Source organism: Zalophus californianus, chromosome 5 (assembly GCF_009762305.2).
Source record: "Zalophus californianus isolate mZalCal1 chromosome 5, mZalCal1.pri.v2, whole genome shotgun sequence".
Taxonomy (NCBI): Eukaryota; Metazoa; Chordata; class Mammalia; order Carnivora; family Otariidae; genus Zalophus; species Zalophus californianus.
In genome coordinates, this window is record NC_045599.1 from 46,134,818 (window position 1) to 46,151,852 (window position 17,035).

General features: G+C 37.1%; 1 protein-coding gene across 1 annotated transcript in view; it reads left to right on the forward strand.

Annotated features, from left to right (window-relative positions):
- Positions 1-17,035, forward strand: part of ZSWIM6 (zinc finger SWIM-type containing 6) — a 190,010-nt gene that overhangs the window by 119,853 nt on the left and 53,122 nt on the right. The window contains exon 2 of the mRNA XM_027604835.2: positions 1,752-2,108. Within this exon, the coding sequence (XP_027460636.1) occupies positions 1,752-2,108 (357 nt within the window). The remainder of the gene's footprint in view (positions 1-1,751; positions 2,109-17,035) is intronic.

Genomic DNA, 17,035 nt, shown 5'->3' on the forward strand with positions numbered 1-17,035 from the left:
CCTCATGGGAAAAAACGTTAAAAATTTTCTAAACTATGATTTTACATCACTATCTTTAATTGTTGTATTCAAAAAACTTCTTGACTGAAAGAGATAAAGGAGAGTGGAATATTCATTCTGAAACAGATAATCTCTTTGTAAGAAAAACAAAGGTTATCATATTACAATTCTCTGAATTTCTTATGAAGTTTAATAGTAACTTTAGGGATTGTTCTTTTTAAATTGATTAATTTGGTAAAAATTATTACCACACATTTCTCTTTCCACTATGTTACTAAATATGAATTATTAGGATGAAATTATATTACTCCGAAAGATTTCTTTTGAGTAGTGAGTAGTATTTCTTCCAACTCTCTGGCCTGATTATCATCCCTTAGGGAAGACAGTAAGTAGGGTTCAGGTACCTCACATGTGAATTTTAAGCATCATCTGGCTGTCATTCTCATGTCCTATGTCTGCCATCCGTCCCAGATTTCCCACATGGTAAAGATCTTTCTCTTTGTGAATGAAGACAGTGTCCTGCTCAATGAACTTTATTCAAGTAGCACAGATAGTGGAAAGCTGAAAGAGAGCCAGAGGCTTCATTTTGGAGCTTGGGTTTCTGTCAGGTACCCCAAATCTTGAGGTAGATCAGTGTCCAGGAGGTTCCCAAAGTGATCTCCTGAAGGTTTAGCCCTTACCTCTGAATTTGGCTGTCAGAGAAAGAAGGTGGAACTGAGTGGATGTGCCCCGCCCCCCAAAAAATTAGGATTAGCTTTCCACATATTTATAGAGACGTAGGGAGGAGGTTTTGTCCCCTGGCCACACAGGCCAGGACTGACTGATGGCAGTGTGCTGGGAGGCAATTTTCAAAAGGCTGTGAGCTCTTCCTATGGCTGTCCAAGGGTTGGAGGGAATTGTTGCTTGTGTGGGGTGCATGTTTCATGTCTGGACCATTATAAACAGTGGCCGCATGGCCTATTGGTCAGGGAGGGTGTGGAGGATTTGTGTGTAGTTCCAAGTTTAAGTTGTAAGGCCCCTTTCCACTTGGCGATTTTGTGTGCTTGCGTGTTTGTGTGTGTGTAAGTTTATTTGACAACCTTACATCTGTATCAGCTCGTGAGCTACTTAGACTGTGGTATGTATGAGATCTGGTGGGCTTTGCAGTTCCATCAGTAGACATTGCTAATGGACCTTGCTGTATTGGGGCATATGTCATGCATGTTACATAAAGGATTATTCAGTAAAAAAATTTATCTGGTCAATGTGTGTGAAAGACCCACCCCAGAGTTGCATTGTTGTTTGGAAGATGCTAGTGGCCGCCTGGAGTAAAGGTGGGGGGAAGGGGGGGAGTTTTTTGAGCAGAAGACCAAGCTGGCCTACTCTACTTTGAAAAGTTTAAAAAAGAAAAGGAAGAAAACCACTGATTTTTGTCAGGTATGCCACAGATTCAGAGTAATTATGGCTTATGAGTGCTGTGATCTAACAACTTCCTGTCAGTGTGATGGCGGCATATTGCTATAAGTGGTTTTGTATGGCTGCGTGAAATACTTCAGCATATCTGTTGAATACCATTTCTTTTTTTACCTGTAAGACGTGGAGAAGGGGAGGTGCGGAGGATGTTTGAGTAGCCTGAATGTTTTTACTTGAAAATAAAAACTGTCATATTTTTTTCTTGCAGCTGTCAAGTACTATGCATTTCAAAGAATTAGAAATACGTCATAGCATCTGAAGGCAGCAGCTAAACTCTCTCTTCCCTTTCTCTCACACAGGTTTCCACTTGAGTGGCACAGTGACAGAACCTGCAATACAGTCGGAGCCAGAAACTGTTTGCAACGTGGCCATCAGCTTTGATCGTTGCAAGATTACCTCAGTGACCTGCAGCTGTGGAAACAAGGACATATTTTATTGTGCTCATGTTGTGGCACTGTCTTTATACCGCATCCGCAAGCCAGATCAGGTCAAATTGCATCTTCCCATTTCAGAGACTCTCTTTCAAATGAATAGAGACCAACTACAAAAGTTTGTACAGTATTTGATCACAGTGCACCACACAGAAGTTTTGCCAACTGCTCAGAAATTAGCAGATGAAATTCTTTCCCAGAATTCAGAAATCAACCAAGTTCATGGTGAGTTATAGACATCATTCTGTAGGTTTCTTCTCTTACTCTTTTTCATTTATAAATTCAGTTCTTCTGCATAAAAATGAATTAAATGTGAATTTAGGTCATCAGCATTGCTCTTAAGTAGCCAAGAGAGATTTTTAAATTATTTTTATTACTGAAGTATAGTTGACATACTGAGATTTTTAAGTTTAGTTTTGCATCCTAAAACATTTCTTTTGAAGTGTTTTGTGTGTTCTACTAGATACCAAGCCTTTTGTGCTCAGAAAAATTTGTCATTTATTAAAGCTTGTCTCTTACTTTTTCATTTGGGAAAATTTCATCAAATATTAGATACTAGTTATGGAAAACACGTACTTGGTCATTTAATTCACCTTTGTCAGATTTTATCAGTAAACTGACTTGTGCACACTCTGAATTTTTTTTCATTTTCTTTTAAAATTTATTTTCCAAAGCAGGACATTTCTTTCTTTTCCTCCCTCTTTCCCTCCCTTCTTCCTTCCTTCTTTCCTTCCTCTCTCACTCACTCTCTCTCTGTTTCTTCTCCTTTCCTTCCTTTTTTTAGAGAGGGGGAGAGAGAGAGGGCCAGACAGAGGTAGAGGGAAAGAATCTTAAGCAGACTCCACACCCAGCACAGAGCCTGACGTGGGGCTCAATCTCACAACCCTGATATCATGGCCTAAGCTGAAATCAAGAGTCAGACACTTAACTAATGGAGCCACCCAGGCACTCCCAAAGCAGTACATTTCTGACAGGATGCCTCATAGTAAGAAAATAAATTATTCTTAGAGAAATATTACAACTTGTTCAGAGAGAATTTAGGAGATGACTATCATTGTGTATAAGAAATCTCAAAAATGGTTTCTTGTGGATTTTTATACACGGAACATTATCTCATTTATTTGTAAACGCATTTATCAGCTGCTTATTTTGTGCATTGCAAATACATTGACTTATAAGAATATATGTGCAAATTGTCAGAAATACATCCACCTCCTATTTCATGGGGTATGTTAACACAGGATAAATAATATGGTTAAATTATAGGTTGCTGTGCTTTAAAAACATTTAGACATAATTTTAAAAATATTTAAAATATGTTAAAGAATGTAACACAATCTTGACTAAGCAGCTCTTGGGCCTAACATTTTTACATTTCTTTGGTTATATCGATGAGATATAGGACCAGTCACTCAATTCTATATTTTTTGAGGTTTCTTCAAAGTCATTTATTACTTTGGTGAATATAAATGTTTAAGGAAAGCAAGTTTAAGGTTATTCCTTGAAAACTTTGAAAATTGTGAGATAAAACATACAGAAAAGTGCATAAAATATGAACGTGTAGATTAATAAAGTGAACCAACACCCATCTCCCAGAAATAGACTATTCTCAGCACTTGAGAGAGTTCCATATGTCCCCTCTCTGTCACAAGCTCCTCTCTCTTCCCCATGGTAACCACTGCCTGGTTTTTATGGTAATCACTTCCATGGTGGTTTGTGTTTTGTTGTTGACATCATTAAACACTAGTTTTAGTTTTACTTGACTTTCATTCAAGTCATGTTTGTAAGATTTATGCCTATTGTTTCATGTACCTATAGTTCATTCATTTTCATTGTTCTAGAGCAGTATTGTCCAAAAGAAACATAATGTGAGCCACATGTATAGTTTAAAATATTCTAGTAGCCTATTTAAAAAGAAACAAGTAAATTAATTTTAATATTTTATTTATCTCAATATTTATAGATATAAATTCAACAAAGAATTGACATATTTTACTCTTTTTTCATAGTAAGTCTTTGAAATCTGTTTTATACTTACAGTATATCTCAAACCACAGCATCATCACAGTGCAAGTGCTTAATAGCCACATGTGTCTGGTGGCTACCTTTTTGGGACAGCACAACTCTAGAATATTTTAGCTATGAGAACATCACTGTTTGTCCATTCCACTGTTTATGGATCTGGTTTTGCATAAAGCTACTGTGAACATTCTTTTACAAGTCTCCTGGTGCTGTAAGATACTTTTAAAATGGTTTTTATGTTAGAGGAACATCCATATAGCCATATTTCTTCTAGTACTCAGCTTTATTAAAGTGTGTAAAGCATTTTACTTGGTACAGTCTGCCATTGTTAAATAACAGTGTTGTAAATAACTGTGGCACAGAAGTACCTTTGACCCACCAAAAGTACATGCACTCAAGGACCTTTTCAAGTAGTCTGCTCTGTCCTATCACCTGGCTCAATCTTGCTGCTTTGTGAAAATTCAGGCCAGTTCACAGTCATCTCAGAGATTTCTCAGGAGCCTATCTGTGGCTTCTTATTAAATTGTTCGGTGGAGGTAGAAGAATGGGATACACCATTTCTTCAAACTTTTATGTGTTCTCTTTCTTTCCTTTTTTTTTTTTCTCTGAATTTTTATAATCCATTAGGGTTATATTCGTCTCTGCATTTTAGTTTAACCAGAGGTCCACATCAACAATCAGTTGTTTGTTCTGCATGTGTCTTCCTTGTTTTGAAGAACAGCAGCCCCCAGAATTTCTTGTCTAACAGCTTCGAAAATTCACTTCCATGTTGAAATAGTAAGACTAACGAATCAATGTAATGTGAAGTTGGATGCGAGAAAGTGTTCATGTGACATTGTATTTCTTTCAGATTTTCTAAAATTAGAAGAAAAAGTTAAGGAAATAGCAAGGACAGAATGCAGGTTAGCTTTAGGCTTACTGTGATTTTCAGATAACTTTTGTATGAGAGTGGCTTCACAAGAGCAGTGAACTTGAACAGTTTATCCCACCAGCTTCCTCTTCACTTAATTTATCATCAGAGTTGTTCGTAGCCTGGAAATGGGCAATCACATGAGCTGCCTTCCTGCCTTCCATCGTAGCGTGACAAGTGGTAAAAAGAGGAGAGGTAGGAAGCAGGCCATGACCGTAAGTGACAAAATGGGGAGTCTGCTCCTTGGAGGGTCTTATTTTAATTCTTAGATTGATGACTTACTGGAGGGTGGGATTAAAAAATGTTCTTCAGTTATTTGACCATATGATCTCACCTGCCTCTAAACACCCCCAAAGTATTCTCCAAACTGTTAAAGCAGTACATTTTTGTATGGTCTTTTCGGGTGTGTTTTTTCTTTGAGAAGAAAGATGTCTTGAACACAAAGATTGGTAAAAGTTAAGTTTTATCTTAAGGAGAAGTATCACTTTTACTTGGCTAGATAAATAGAGTCAGGGTAGGATTTAGATTCAGTTATCTTAATGGGTCTCTTAAAGCCCAAGAGGTTAAGCTTATCCAAGGCCTTTTTAGAAGAAAATCATAATTTGTAAGTAAGTACAAACTACATTGGTAACAGTTGGTTATTCGTTTTACTTGTGAACATATCCTAATACTTCTTAAAATTCTCTTGGTTGCTTTTCCTTTTTACAGTTGACCCTTGAACAACACGGATTTGAACTGCACAGGTCCACTTATACCTGGATTTTTTTCAATAAATATATGTATCATACTGTAAATGTATTTTCTGTTATAAATTTTCTTAACATTTTCTTTTCTCTGGCTTACTTTATGGTAAGGGTACAGTATAAAATACATATATAAAATTTACATGTTGATACTGTTGACATTATTGGTAAGGCTTCTAGTCAACAGTAGGTGATTAGTAGTTAGGCTTTTTGGCAGTCAAAAGTTATATGTGGATTTTCGACTGCATGGGGGGTTGGCACTGTAGGGTCACTGTATTTTGAAATATGTCATTTTTACAAGAATTTTATCCTGAGGAGTTAAAAGCTTTTTCAAGACAATTTCAGGCACATTATTCCTAACAATGTCCTTATCAGCTTGGTATTGCAAATTTATAATTGTAGTAGGTTCGAGGGGAAGAAACCGAGAATGGGTTAATGACATCCAAGATCAGAGATTCAGCGAAGGTAGTTGAAATATAGCCTTAGTTATTGTAATAGGTAAGTCCTTTTCAGTAGACTTTTTTTGCATTTCTTTGTTGCTTTGTGAAAGCAACATTTCCTCCACATAATTTTGATTAGATTATAAAACTAACTACTGTATGGTAAATAGTGGCTCTAAGATAGTTGATATTAATGGCCCTCCAAGGAGATTGCTGGCTGTAGTTCTGCATTTTTTTTTTCAGCAAAATTGTTTGCTTTTGGTTTTACATTCTAATAAAATGTAACTTCCACATTCTCAAAAAAGATGCTGGTGTCTTTGCTGAGTACTTTTCTAGAAATTTACTGATTTCCAAGTGCTAGTCCACCCTCTTTGTTAACTCAGCCTTTTCTGGTCCTTTATGTTTCCTATTAAAGGAGATGTATTATATAGATTGGTAAATCATGGTATAGGGACAGAACATTGAACTTAAAATCTGAAAGCCTAGAGTCCAGTATTGTCTCTACTATGTATTACCTGAGTGACCTTGGGTGAAATTCATTTTTTCTCATTTAAAATGGTCATGATCTTCTCTAATAACATTGGGAGAATTTTAATAAGGTATACATGTGTAATAATAATACTACTACAATATAACTGAGTTTACCTCATGTTTAGGGTATCCGGAAGTACTCATGAGAGAAGAAACCAGCTGGGAGATGAATGATATCAGAGTTGGAGGTTATCTTACTTTCCTCTAACTTTCTGGCATGTATTTCTTCTCCTTTCTCTCTTGGGCACTTTGGTTTCGTGACACCCCCCTCCCCTTGCCCCCATGAGCTAGCCTGTACTGGGCACATTACTGCAAAGAAGGACAGACTGAGAGAAAGCTGGCATTGGTCCAGACTTGGAACAGTGGTGGTGGGGAGGAGGGGTCATTGCAGTGGCCCTTTCACTCCTAGAGCTTGGGCCAATCCCAGATGTAGGCTAGACTTCTCCCTGACTTCAGTGTCATGTGCCCAGAAATACCATTTCAGTCACAGAAGTAAAAGGGATATATCCATGTGTCAGATGCAGTTGACACGTGGCATGTAAGACCTCTTCCACCTCTGATTCTATGACTTTGGTGGTGATACTTCTACAGAGATGCACGAGGCACTCATGTCATGCCACACACATGCACCTCCTGTAGTTCCACCCAAGTGTGCACTTCTGTGTTGTTGTTCTTTGATCAGACATTTCAATTTGTTTGAGTGTGGTTCTAATAAAACCAACACCATAAATTCCATTCATGCCTGCTACTCCTGCTTAACTTAGCCTCGAAATGCCTCTGTGTCCCAGCCATCTTATATATCAGTCCATTTAGGTCTCTTAGAGATTCCAAACAAACAAGCAGACCTACTCAGCAATACTGTGTTCATTGTGTAGCTTATTTTTAGTTGATTGTAAACTCCATCAGGGCTGAAACTATGACTTGTGTATCTTGGTACCTTCCCTAAGGACAATACTTAAGAAGCCGTACGTGCTCAGAATTTGTTAAACAAAAAGTAACACTGTCATTTTTCATTCCATTTTGTTCTTAGTGGGAACTTGGAGATTTATTCCTGTACACGTGCATGTTCCGAATCTAGCAGTGGGTGACAGTTGGAGTTGTTTGATGAAGGCCTTATGTCACATCTTTCTTCCTTTTGTTTCCCTGTGGATGGTCATGTTCATTGTAATTGGGCTTGCATTAGCAACCAGTTTTTACAAGTATCCTAGGGAGATAATTTGGTTATTATAAGCATATTCTTTCTATCATAGAATATTCAGGCATTGACAGTTGGTGAAACAAAGGTAAGATCTCCTGGTGATTAATATAGTTTGCAAATATATTCTATAGGAGAGAATTGAATTTGCTGTCCTAAAGTGCAGCAGTGTGAAACTTAGGGAAAATTTAAATCAATTAAAAAAAAGTATGTTGAAAAAATGTATAGTAGTATAGAATTATATGAAGATAAAAAGACAAATCCTCATGGGCTCCTTCCCTTAGTCTCCAACAGGCCTCTTACCCCGCAAAGCAACTACTGCGGACAGTGCGGTTTGTATTCTTTGAGACAGCTTTCTCTGTGCACACACATACGAAAGTTTTAAAAAACAATTAAAAATATTTTTCTGCATTTTGCTTTTTTCTCTTAATAGATGATGGATAGCTTATGTTAGTTCAAACAGGTCTATTACTGTTTTAAAAATGTTGTATAGTATTCCATAGTATGGATATATTTAACCATTAACCTTCTGAATGATTCTGAAGTTTCTGTTTTTTCCCTACTATATGCAGTACCACTGTGACTTTCCTGTGTGTTTGTGTGTGTGTGTGAGTGAATTTGTGCAAGTATTTTTGAATAATAGATTCTTAGTAGAAATGCCAGAACAAGTGGTACATGCAGTTTTGAGTAATTATTGCCCAATTTCCCTCCAAAAATTACTAGGTTTAACTTTACATTTTAACTAAAATTAGATGTTTCTCTAACATAATTTAATTTTTTTTTTTTTTACAAAATTGATGGAATGCATGATCATGTACACATGACTGTCTTTACATGAAAAACATTTCACTTCAGCAAAAGAGAAGTAGTCTTAGAACTTGAGTGTCTTAATTTGGAGGAATCACATCTCTAGTCCATGAGGAATTTGCTAGGCTAACACCGAGACAACCAATTAACTTTTAGCCCAATACCCTTCATTCTTTCTCTTTCATCTCCAAATCTTGCCTTCCCTCACACGCTATAGTCATCCACACTGACACTCTCCCCACTCTCATGCTTTACAAAGGATCACTACCAACTGTGATTGGTTTCCTCACCAGTCCTCTGTCCTTTAACCGGCTCTGTGTCTGTCCATGTTGGCTCCATGAGCTTGTTCCCATCTTCCCCACAAATGGGTGTCTCCTACCTCTCACACTGAGACTCCTCGGAGTGTTGATGAGCTTAGAAGTTAACCTAAGTTCTAGAGAGGAGGGGGGTGGGGGGATGGGTTAGCCTGGTGATGGGTATTAAAGAATTGGAAAAAAAAATGCTAGAAGACATGGAAGGGAGAGGGGATGTTGCATGTGATATAATAGACTGGTTTCCTTAGTATACTTTCTCCAGCTTGGAAAAAAATATGTTATTAAAAGCTGATATGGGGCACCTGGGTGGCTTAGTGGGTTGAGCATCTGACTTGACTTCGGCTCGGGTCATGGTCTTAGGGTTGTGGGTCGAGCCCCATGTTGGGCTCCGAGCTCAGCAGGGAGTTGGCTTGATATTCTCTGTCTCCCTCTTCCCTCTACCCGTTCCCCTGCTTGCCTGTGGGCTCTCTCTCTCTCTCTCAAATAAATAAATAAATAAATAAATCTTTTTTTTTTAAAGCCAAAAAAAAAAAAGTTGTTATGGTAACATTTTCAAAACACCAGAAAAGTAGAACATTTTATAATAATTCTATAATTTTGTAGCATTTTATATACTTCTATAATTTTAAGATACATGTTTAATATTTTTTTTAATTTTTGAGAAATAAAATACAACTGATAAAGATATGGTTTCTTTTATATTCATCGACATATCCTTATTCCTCCCAAGAGGCAACCAGTACCATTAATTTGGTAAATAGCCATCCAGTACATATCTAGATAGCATGGTTATATGTAATATACATATATATAATGTATGTATAATGTATGTATATGTATATACCAACACATAACATGGTTGTGTGATATCTGATAAGTTATATAATTATACCACACTGTAAATATCTTTTTTCAACAACCTTTTTTAACTTAATAGTATTTTTGAAAAATCTATTCTCAGAGATGCGTCAGTTTTTACTGCTGTGTGGTATACCCTGTTTTGTTTAAAGGATCTCTGCTAAAAGATATTTAATGATTTTTTGTATTATCTTATTAAAATTTGTCAGTGTTTCTGTAATATTTCACAAATTCAAAGAATGCCAAAGTAAACATCATTAAACACACACACACAAAAGAAGTTAACCCTAAGTGAGACTACCTTTGCTCTCCAGCTCTGTTAATGGGGGCAAGTAACTGAATCTGTTCAGGCCTCAGTTATTTTATTTGTAAAACATGGACAATAAAGTTTTGTTTCGTAAGGTCAGGAGGGTTAAAGAAGTAAATCTGAATTGCTATTATCACTGTCATTGTGATGAGTTAGTTGACATGAGTCTTCCGGGCAGTGTTGAAGAAAATATTTATAAGCTGTTTTTTAAACAACGTCTTTTAAAATCATCTGAGCAAACTATTCTTGAAGCTTGCAAACATAGTAGATTTCCTTTAAGATTTTATTTATTTGACAGAGAGAGAGAGAGAGAGCGCAAGCAGGTGGAACGGCAGGCAGAGGGAAAGGGAGAAGCAGGCTCCCCGCCGAGCAGGGAGCCTGATGCAGGGCTCGACCCTAGGTCCCTGGGATCATGACCTGAGCCGAAGGCAGATGCTTAACCCACTGAGCCACCCAGGCGCTCCAGTAGATTTCTTTTAATAAATCTGAAGAGTTGGGTTATATAAAAATAAGACTTTCTGAGAACTTTGCATTTAAATATTTATATTTGTGTGCCAAGTAATACATTTTTAGCTAAGTTATAGAAAACAACCTACCTGTTAATGCACTCTGTTTACACTCTGCATTTTTAAATGAGCATGGAAAGTGTACAAATACTTTACTGCTTTTCATCCATATAAAATATGTGATTATTTCTGTACATGAATAGTTTATTATTGAACTTTTGAGGTTAAGTTGAATGATAAGAAATGAGAAATAAAGTCAGATGAGAGGAAAATTTTAGAGGAGGAGCTGTAAACCCTGTGATGGTCTACGTGAATTCCCTTGAGATCTGTGCTGATGAAGGTGCTACTTCTTTGGCATTTAGCTGAGGGGAAGGTGGCTTGCTGAGGGAGCACAGCCTGGCACATGCCAGGGTTCCCTCTGTTAGTAGCCTCCGAGCTAAAGAAAGAAGGTGGGCTGTCTTCTGACAGCTCCTGGGGAGGACGTGACACTTCCAGCATCGCAGTAACATTACATAGGTTGACCACAGAGAACAGAAGGTGAGGAAGGATCTGAGTGTTGCAGCTATCACAATATTGTAATTGAAATGAAGGTATTGGCCACTACTTTGAAATGAGGGTTTAAGGAAGAGTAAAATTTAAATCTTTTTTCAAGTGTGTGTTTATTCAGTGCATGTTATTTTTCAGCAGTCTTCAAATTCTTGTCCTCTCTATAGAAAGGCTTTTTTTGAGTATGAATCACTGAAGTTTGCTGCCCTGCCTTTTCCCTCTTGGTGCCAGTGGTTGAGGTCAGGATTTTGCCTGCAGCTTATAAGACAGGTGTACCGGTGCCTTTGTAAGTCACAGACATAATGTACCCTAGCTTTAACAGTGGGCACTGAAACTTTAGGATATGGCATTCTTCTAGGTCCCCTAAAAGAGGCTGAAAAAATCACCTCTACAGTGTAGACATCTCCTGCCTGCATTCTGCCTTTATACTGAAATTGATAATTTAATTTTAACCAAAAAATCCCCACTTGTACATAAATATAAATGGTGAAAGCATTATTTGGACAACTGTATTGCTAAAGCAGTTAGGTCACAGTTAAGATGAGGAGGTAAACTAGAGCCTTTCATTTCTTTTTTGTTTGAATTGTTTTCCAGCAGATTAAGAAGAGAAAAGAAAGCATTAAGTTCCCTATTAGAACCCAAAGCTGTGAATAATTCCACATACCAAACATAGCATAAGCCAGTTGTGAATGTGTCTCGGTTTCTCAGTTTAAAATTTGCAGAAGGGTTTGGTGCTGCTTAATGCTTAGAAGCAACTGTTTTCCTTGACATGAGGCAGAAATTTCATTTGGTGTGTCTTAAATATGCTTTATTCAGTAGACTGGAGAGGTGTCTGTTTGATGCCTCTGGAGCCTGAATACTTTCCAGTATGAAGATGCACAATGTGCCACCATGTTTAACATCCTCTCCAAGTTTGGAATCGTTCTCCTACCCCCCTGGCAAAGATTCTGATTCAGTACTTCTGAAGTTGTACCTAGGTATCCATTTTTTTTTCACAGTGTGCCTTAAGAATTTTGATATACTCTTATTTTGAGATCTCCCAGGGTAAGGGAGTTTTGATATTGAGATAAATCAAAACTAAATCAGAACCAAATCAAGTAGCAGACAGGGGAAGTCAAGGGCATGGACAGTGTTCCTTCATGTCCATGAATTCTCCTTTCACTCTCTTCCTGTGTAAGAGGGTGAATGAAATTCACACATCTGTAGCTGGGAATGAGAGACAATTAAACTGTTGGACTTTTTTTACCAGATAATTTCACTTTCCCTAAAGGCTTGAAACTTGAAGAAGTAAGCTTTGGTAATAAACTGCCCACCAAGATTAATTATACAGTTGTAAAAGTTATAGCATTTGTAATTATAAATATAAATAAGGGTAAAAAATATGATAGGTTTTAAAACTCTTTAATGGACCATTTAATTTATATATACAGATTCTGATTCCTGCCCAACTTGGGAAATATCTAATAGCAAATATATAAACACATGAATAATGTTTTTCTTTGCATACCTTTCTCAAAGCTAAATGCTGAGAACCGGTTTGTCTTTGTTTATAGATAGCCACTAACAAGTAGAAATAAATTTTGCAAATCTACATTTTATACAAGGCTTAGGCAACACTTTCATGCATGTAATCCAGACATATTAGGATTTAAATAGTTAAACTTCAGTATTAAAGTTTACTAAGTGAATATGCTGTTTTAGGAAGGTCATTATTGTAGACATTTAATTTCCTGGTCTATAATGTATAGTATTACATATTCCTAAAGTGTTGAGTTGTGTTTAGAGTAAATTTATGTTTTATTTACCAAGAAGTTAATCTTTGCACGCATTCTTATTACTAAGTGAGGATGTTTTCTATGCAGTCACATGAAAAGATTTCTAATTCTATCACCTAGTTAATTTTTTATTCCTACATTATAGAATTTTAGGTTTGAGGAAATGGAGGTCCGAGGAGCTTAAGTGATTTGCTGGATGACACATAGTTTTCCCAACTCTGCCAAGAATTGAAGTATTCCGAATTCTAATCCAGGATTAGGAACCCCACACATCCTCTCAGCTCATGTGTGTAGACTTCATTAGATTATTTGCAGTAAAATTTTATTTGTGGGCCATTTTCCCTCTGCAGTTCCTCCTCCTTCCCCCACACTCTTGAAGAAATATGTCAATTCTAACACTAGCTTACCATACTCCTCCCCCCAAAAAAACATATAAACAAAAAACCCTTGGTTTTCTTAAAAACTTGAGAAACATTGTTCATGTATTTATACATTTGCTATTAGATATCTTCCCACCTGGGCAAGAACAAAAATCTGTATGTCTGTAAATTAAATGATCCATTAAAGAAATTTAAAAATTTATCATATTTTTTAAAAATATGACAGTGTTCTAAAACCTATTGGACTTTAAGGAAAAAATGCCTTGTGTAATTCAAGTTAAATGAAAGTGATTCCTGGATTACTCTAACACTTTTCTCTTTTAGTATGACAAAAATAATGAGTTGAGTATATCCTACAGTTTTTGTAAAATATCTGGATGTTGACCCCTTTGCCATTTTAGGCCAAGGAGACTGGAATTTTCTCTAAATTGAATTGAAATCTACTTAAAATACTTGGATATTTATGTGGCAAACAGAAAAGTCAAGTCTCACATGGCTACTGTGACCCAAGCAGTGAAGGGTTGTAGCATGCCTTCCACTATACCATAGGACAGTCAGTCCCCATCCAAGCCCTTTGGGTGCACAATTCTTTGTAGGTCCTGGCCCTCGGTGCCCAATAGAGAACAACCAACAAGTCATGAGTATTGGGGGAAATAACCACTGTGAGGATAGAAATTGAATTTGTTTAGCTCAGGTCATCAGAAGGAACAGTGAGAGAGTGGATAATCAGTAGCTTGTCAAAATTAGGTTAAGGAGGCAGGTGTCAGATTTCCCAGAAGGATTTTAGCAAGATACTGGGAAAAGCTTAAATATGAAAGTTGAGAGCACATAGATGAGTTGTTTGGAGAGTCTCTTCTGATGCATTTAGATAAAGAATCTATAGTTGTCTTTGTGCATTTGCATGTGTGTGTCTCTCTGTGTGTGTCTTTCTCTAGAATCAAGGGCATGGGCTGGATTAGGGGCTCCCAATCCCTGTGGGATAGATATAACCCTGGCGGTTGACTCTTCACAGCACTGTGTGTCTCTATCTGTATCTTCCTGTGAAAGAGAAACGTGCTAACAAATGCTTGCAAACATCTCAGTATCCTTCCTTAAATTTATGTTTGATTTAGGGCTAACAATGCCTGCCTCGATACCTTCACGGTTCAACTTTAGCTCAAGGTTCTGGGATGTGTTCTTCAGCAGTGGAGAGAACCAGGAGACTGGATTTGGCATTGTGGCTGTGGACAAGTGATAAACACCCTGAACTTGTTTCTCCTTCTGTAGAATAGGGATCATAATCTTTACTCATCTCTAGGGGACATTGTGAGGAGAAAATGAGATAAATGTATGTGAAGATGCTTTAGCATCGTTCTTTTTTGATAAGAATCCTTTCCTCAGGGGAGGGATGTACACAGGTCTTTCCTCCCATTTCTGTTACTTGATTCCATTACTTGATTTCCTAATTGAGACAAAAATTAGGTGTCAGGAAGCAGTGGTGAGCAGGGCAGCTATAATTCTTGCTCTCTGGAGCTTAAATATAGACCTACTTGCATAATACCTACTTGGAACAACTTTTTCTGCCTTACTTCTGGAAGAACCAGTCTCTCCAGCTCTTCCTAATAGGTCACTCATTCCCATTGCCATCCTCACTCAGTTTCTCTCCCTAGTCTTTAAATGTTGGCTTTCCTTAGGCTCTGTCTTAGGTGCTCTTCTTGTCCTGTAGAGCCTCCTGTCAATATCCAGTTCCCTAATTGAAATCCTTTCTCCTCTTCTTGGCTGTCTCAAAGAACTTCAAATTCATCATGTCTGAAACTGAACTCAGGACCTTTTAAACACTGCCCCTCCTACCCTCTAACCTGGGTCCTGCTCTGATCTGTGTGTCTTTGAGTTGTCCAGTATCTCATCCAGTTGTTTAACACAGAAACCCATGTCTCTCTCAACCCCCTGATCTTCCAGATTTCACATACCCACTTCATTACCAAGTTGTATTGTTTTTATGTCTTAAATTCCTGTCAGATTCTCCATTTCTGTTCTCAGTGTTGTTTTCAAGCTACCATCATCATCCTTTGCACAGACTATGCATCTATATCATTCTCACTGTTTTCGTTTGTATTTTTGCTTCCTAGTCTATCTTCTACACTTGAGATTTTTTTTTTTTTTTTTGGTACTTAAACATATTTACGTGGTTCTGAAATTTTAAAAATATAAAAAGGCTCGGTGAAGAGCCTTCTTCCCTCATGTACCGAGGTTACCCATTCTATGCATATGTAAGGAAATACTAATACATAGGCTCTTTCTAAAACTTCACTATAAAAAAGGGGGTATATTATGTATCCTTTTCTTTGGCCTGTTTTTTTTTTTTTTTTTTCATTCAACAGTATCTCTTGGATATTTTTCCATTGTAGTACAGAGAGAATCTCCACATTTGTTTTTATGGCTGAATATATTCTATTGTAGGAATGTTGAAACTGATGCACATTAGGAGAAAACATCTTTTACTGTCCAGGGCATTTCATTCTTCTTCTTTGGACGACCTTATTATGAATTCCCATTTGTTATGCTTAGGGAAGAAAAAAAACCTAAGCTCCTCACTTGCCAGGGCTCTCAGGGTCTAGCCCTTCTCCAGGATTGTCTTGTACTTGTCTTCTCCTCATCCTCTACTTTTGAGTTCTTTGGGTGTGGGCTATCTTTTATTTCATCCATGTTCTGTGTTCCTTCCCGCCTGAGACTTTTGCCTAAGCTCTTAGTCTTACATTCAGACTAATTCCTTTTTCTTCCTTTTTCCTTTAACTTCTAATCTACTTAAGGCAAATCTCAGCTCAGTTTCCATTTCCTCAAGGTGTGTTTACCCTGGCAATACATGGCCCAGTCAGAGCTTTCTGATATAGTCTGCTGGCATTTTGGCTTCTTCCTTGGAGTAGTTACCATTTATTATCATATATTTATATGTGTAATTACTAGATTGATATCTCACAACTTAAAATAGTGTTTCTCATATAGTGGGTTGCAGCCCATTATGGGTTATGACATCAGTTTTAAAAGTTATGATAAGCTCTTTTAAAAACATATAACAGAGAATATCAGACCCTTTCACTTATAGTCAGGGTCTTTTTCCCTCATACTTTTGCTTCAGATTGATAGATAGTAGATGTCATCACATAAACACCAGATATGCAGATATATCGGGCTTGATGTAAATTGTATTTGTTATTGTTGGTCCTAGTCAAAAATAATTTGGTGGTAAATTATATGAGGACAGGAATTCTGTCTATTTTGCACACTATTTCATTCCCAAGTCTAGCAGAAGACACTCAGTAAATGTGTTGGCTCAGTGAATGAATGAATGAATGCACACCTTTTCAAGGAGATTCACAGACTCACTGCTCTCCTCTTAGGGACTAACGGACCCTGGTTCTCAGCAGGTGTTAGTGATTGTTTCCTTGGCCAATTCATTCTGTTTTATTAGATCATTAGAAGAAAAGGAAAGCAATGTAAAACCAGACTTATAAATGTATTTTTTAAGGGTTGATAAGGACATTAAACACTATTGTGGAAAGGTTTTTAGATTTAAATTTTTTTATATTCCTTATGAATCTTAGGCCTTAAATACCATTTTATTTTTTAAATAAATAGTGAAACTTAATTTTTACCTGCCTAAGTATCTGGATAATTTTTGAATTTCTAAGGTAGTCTGCACACAAGGGCTTATGACGTAGCTGTTATCTTTTGTGTGTGCTTCAGCAATAAAATATTTACGCAGTTTGGCAAGGTGATACTACAACCTGGTTTAGGACAACAGCTGCACTGCCTGTTCCCATGTGGCTTGATTTCCCTTT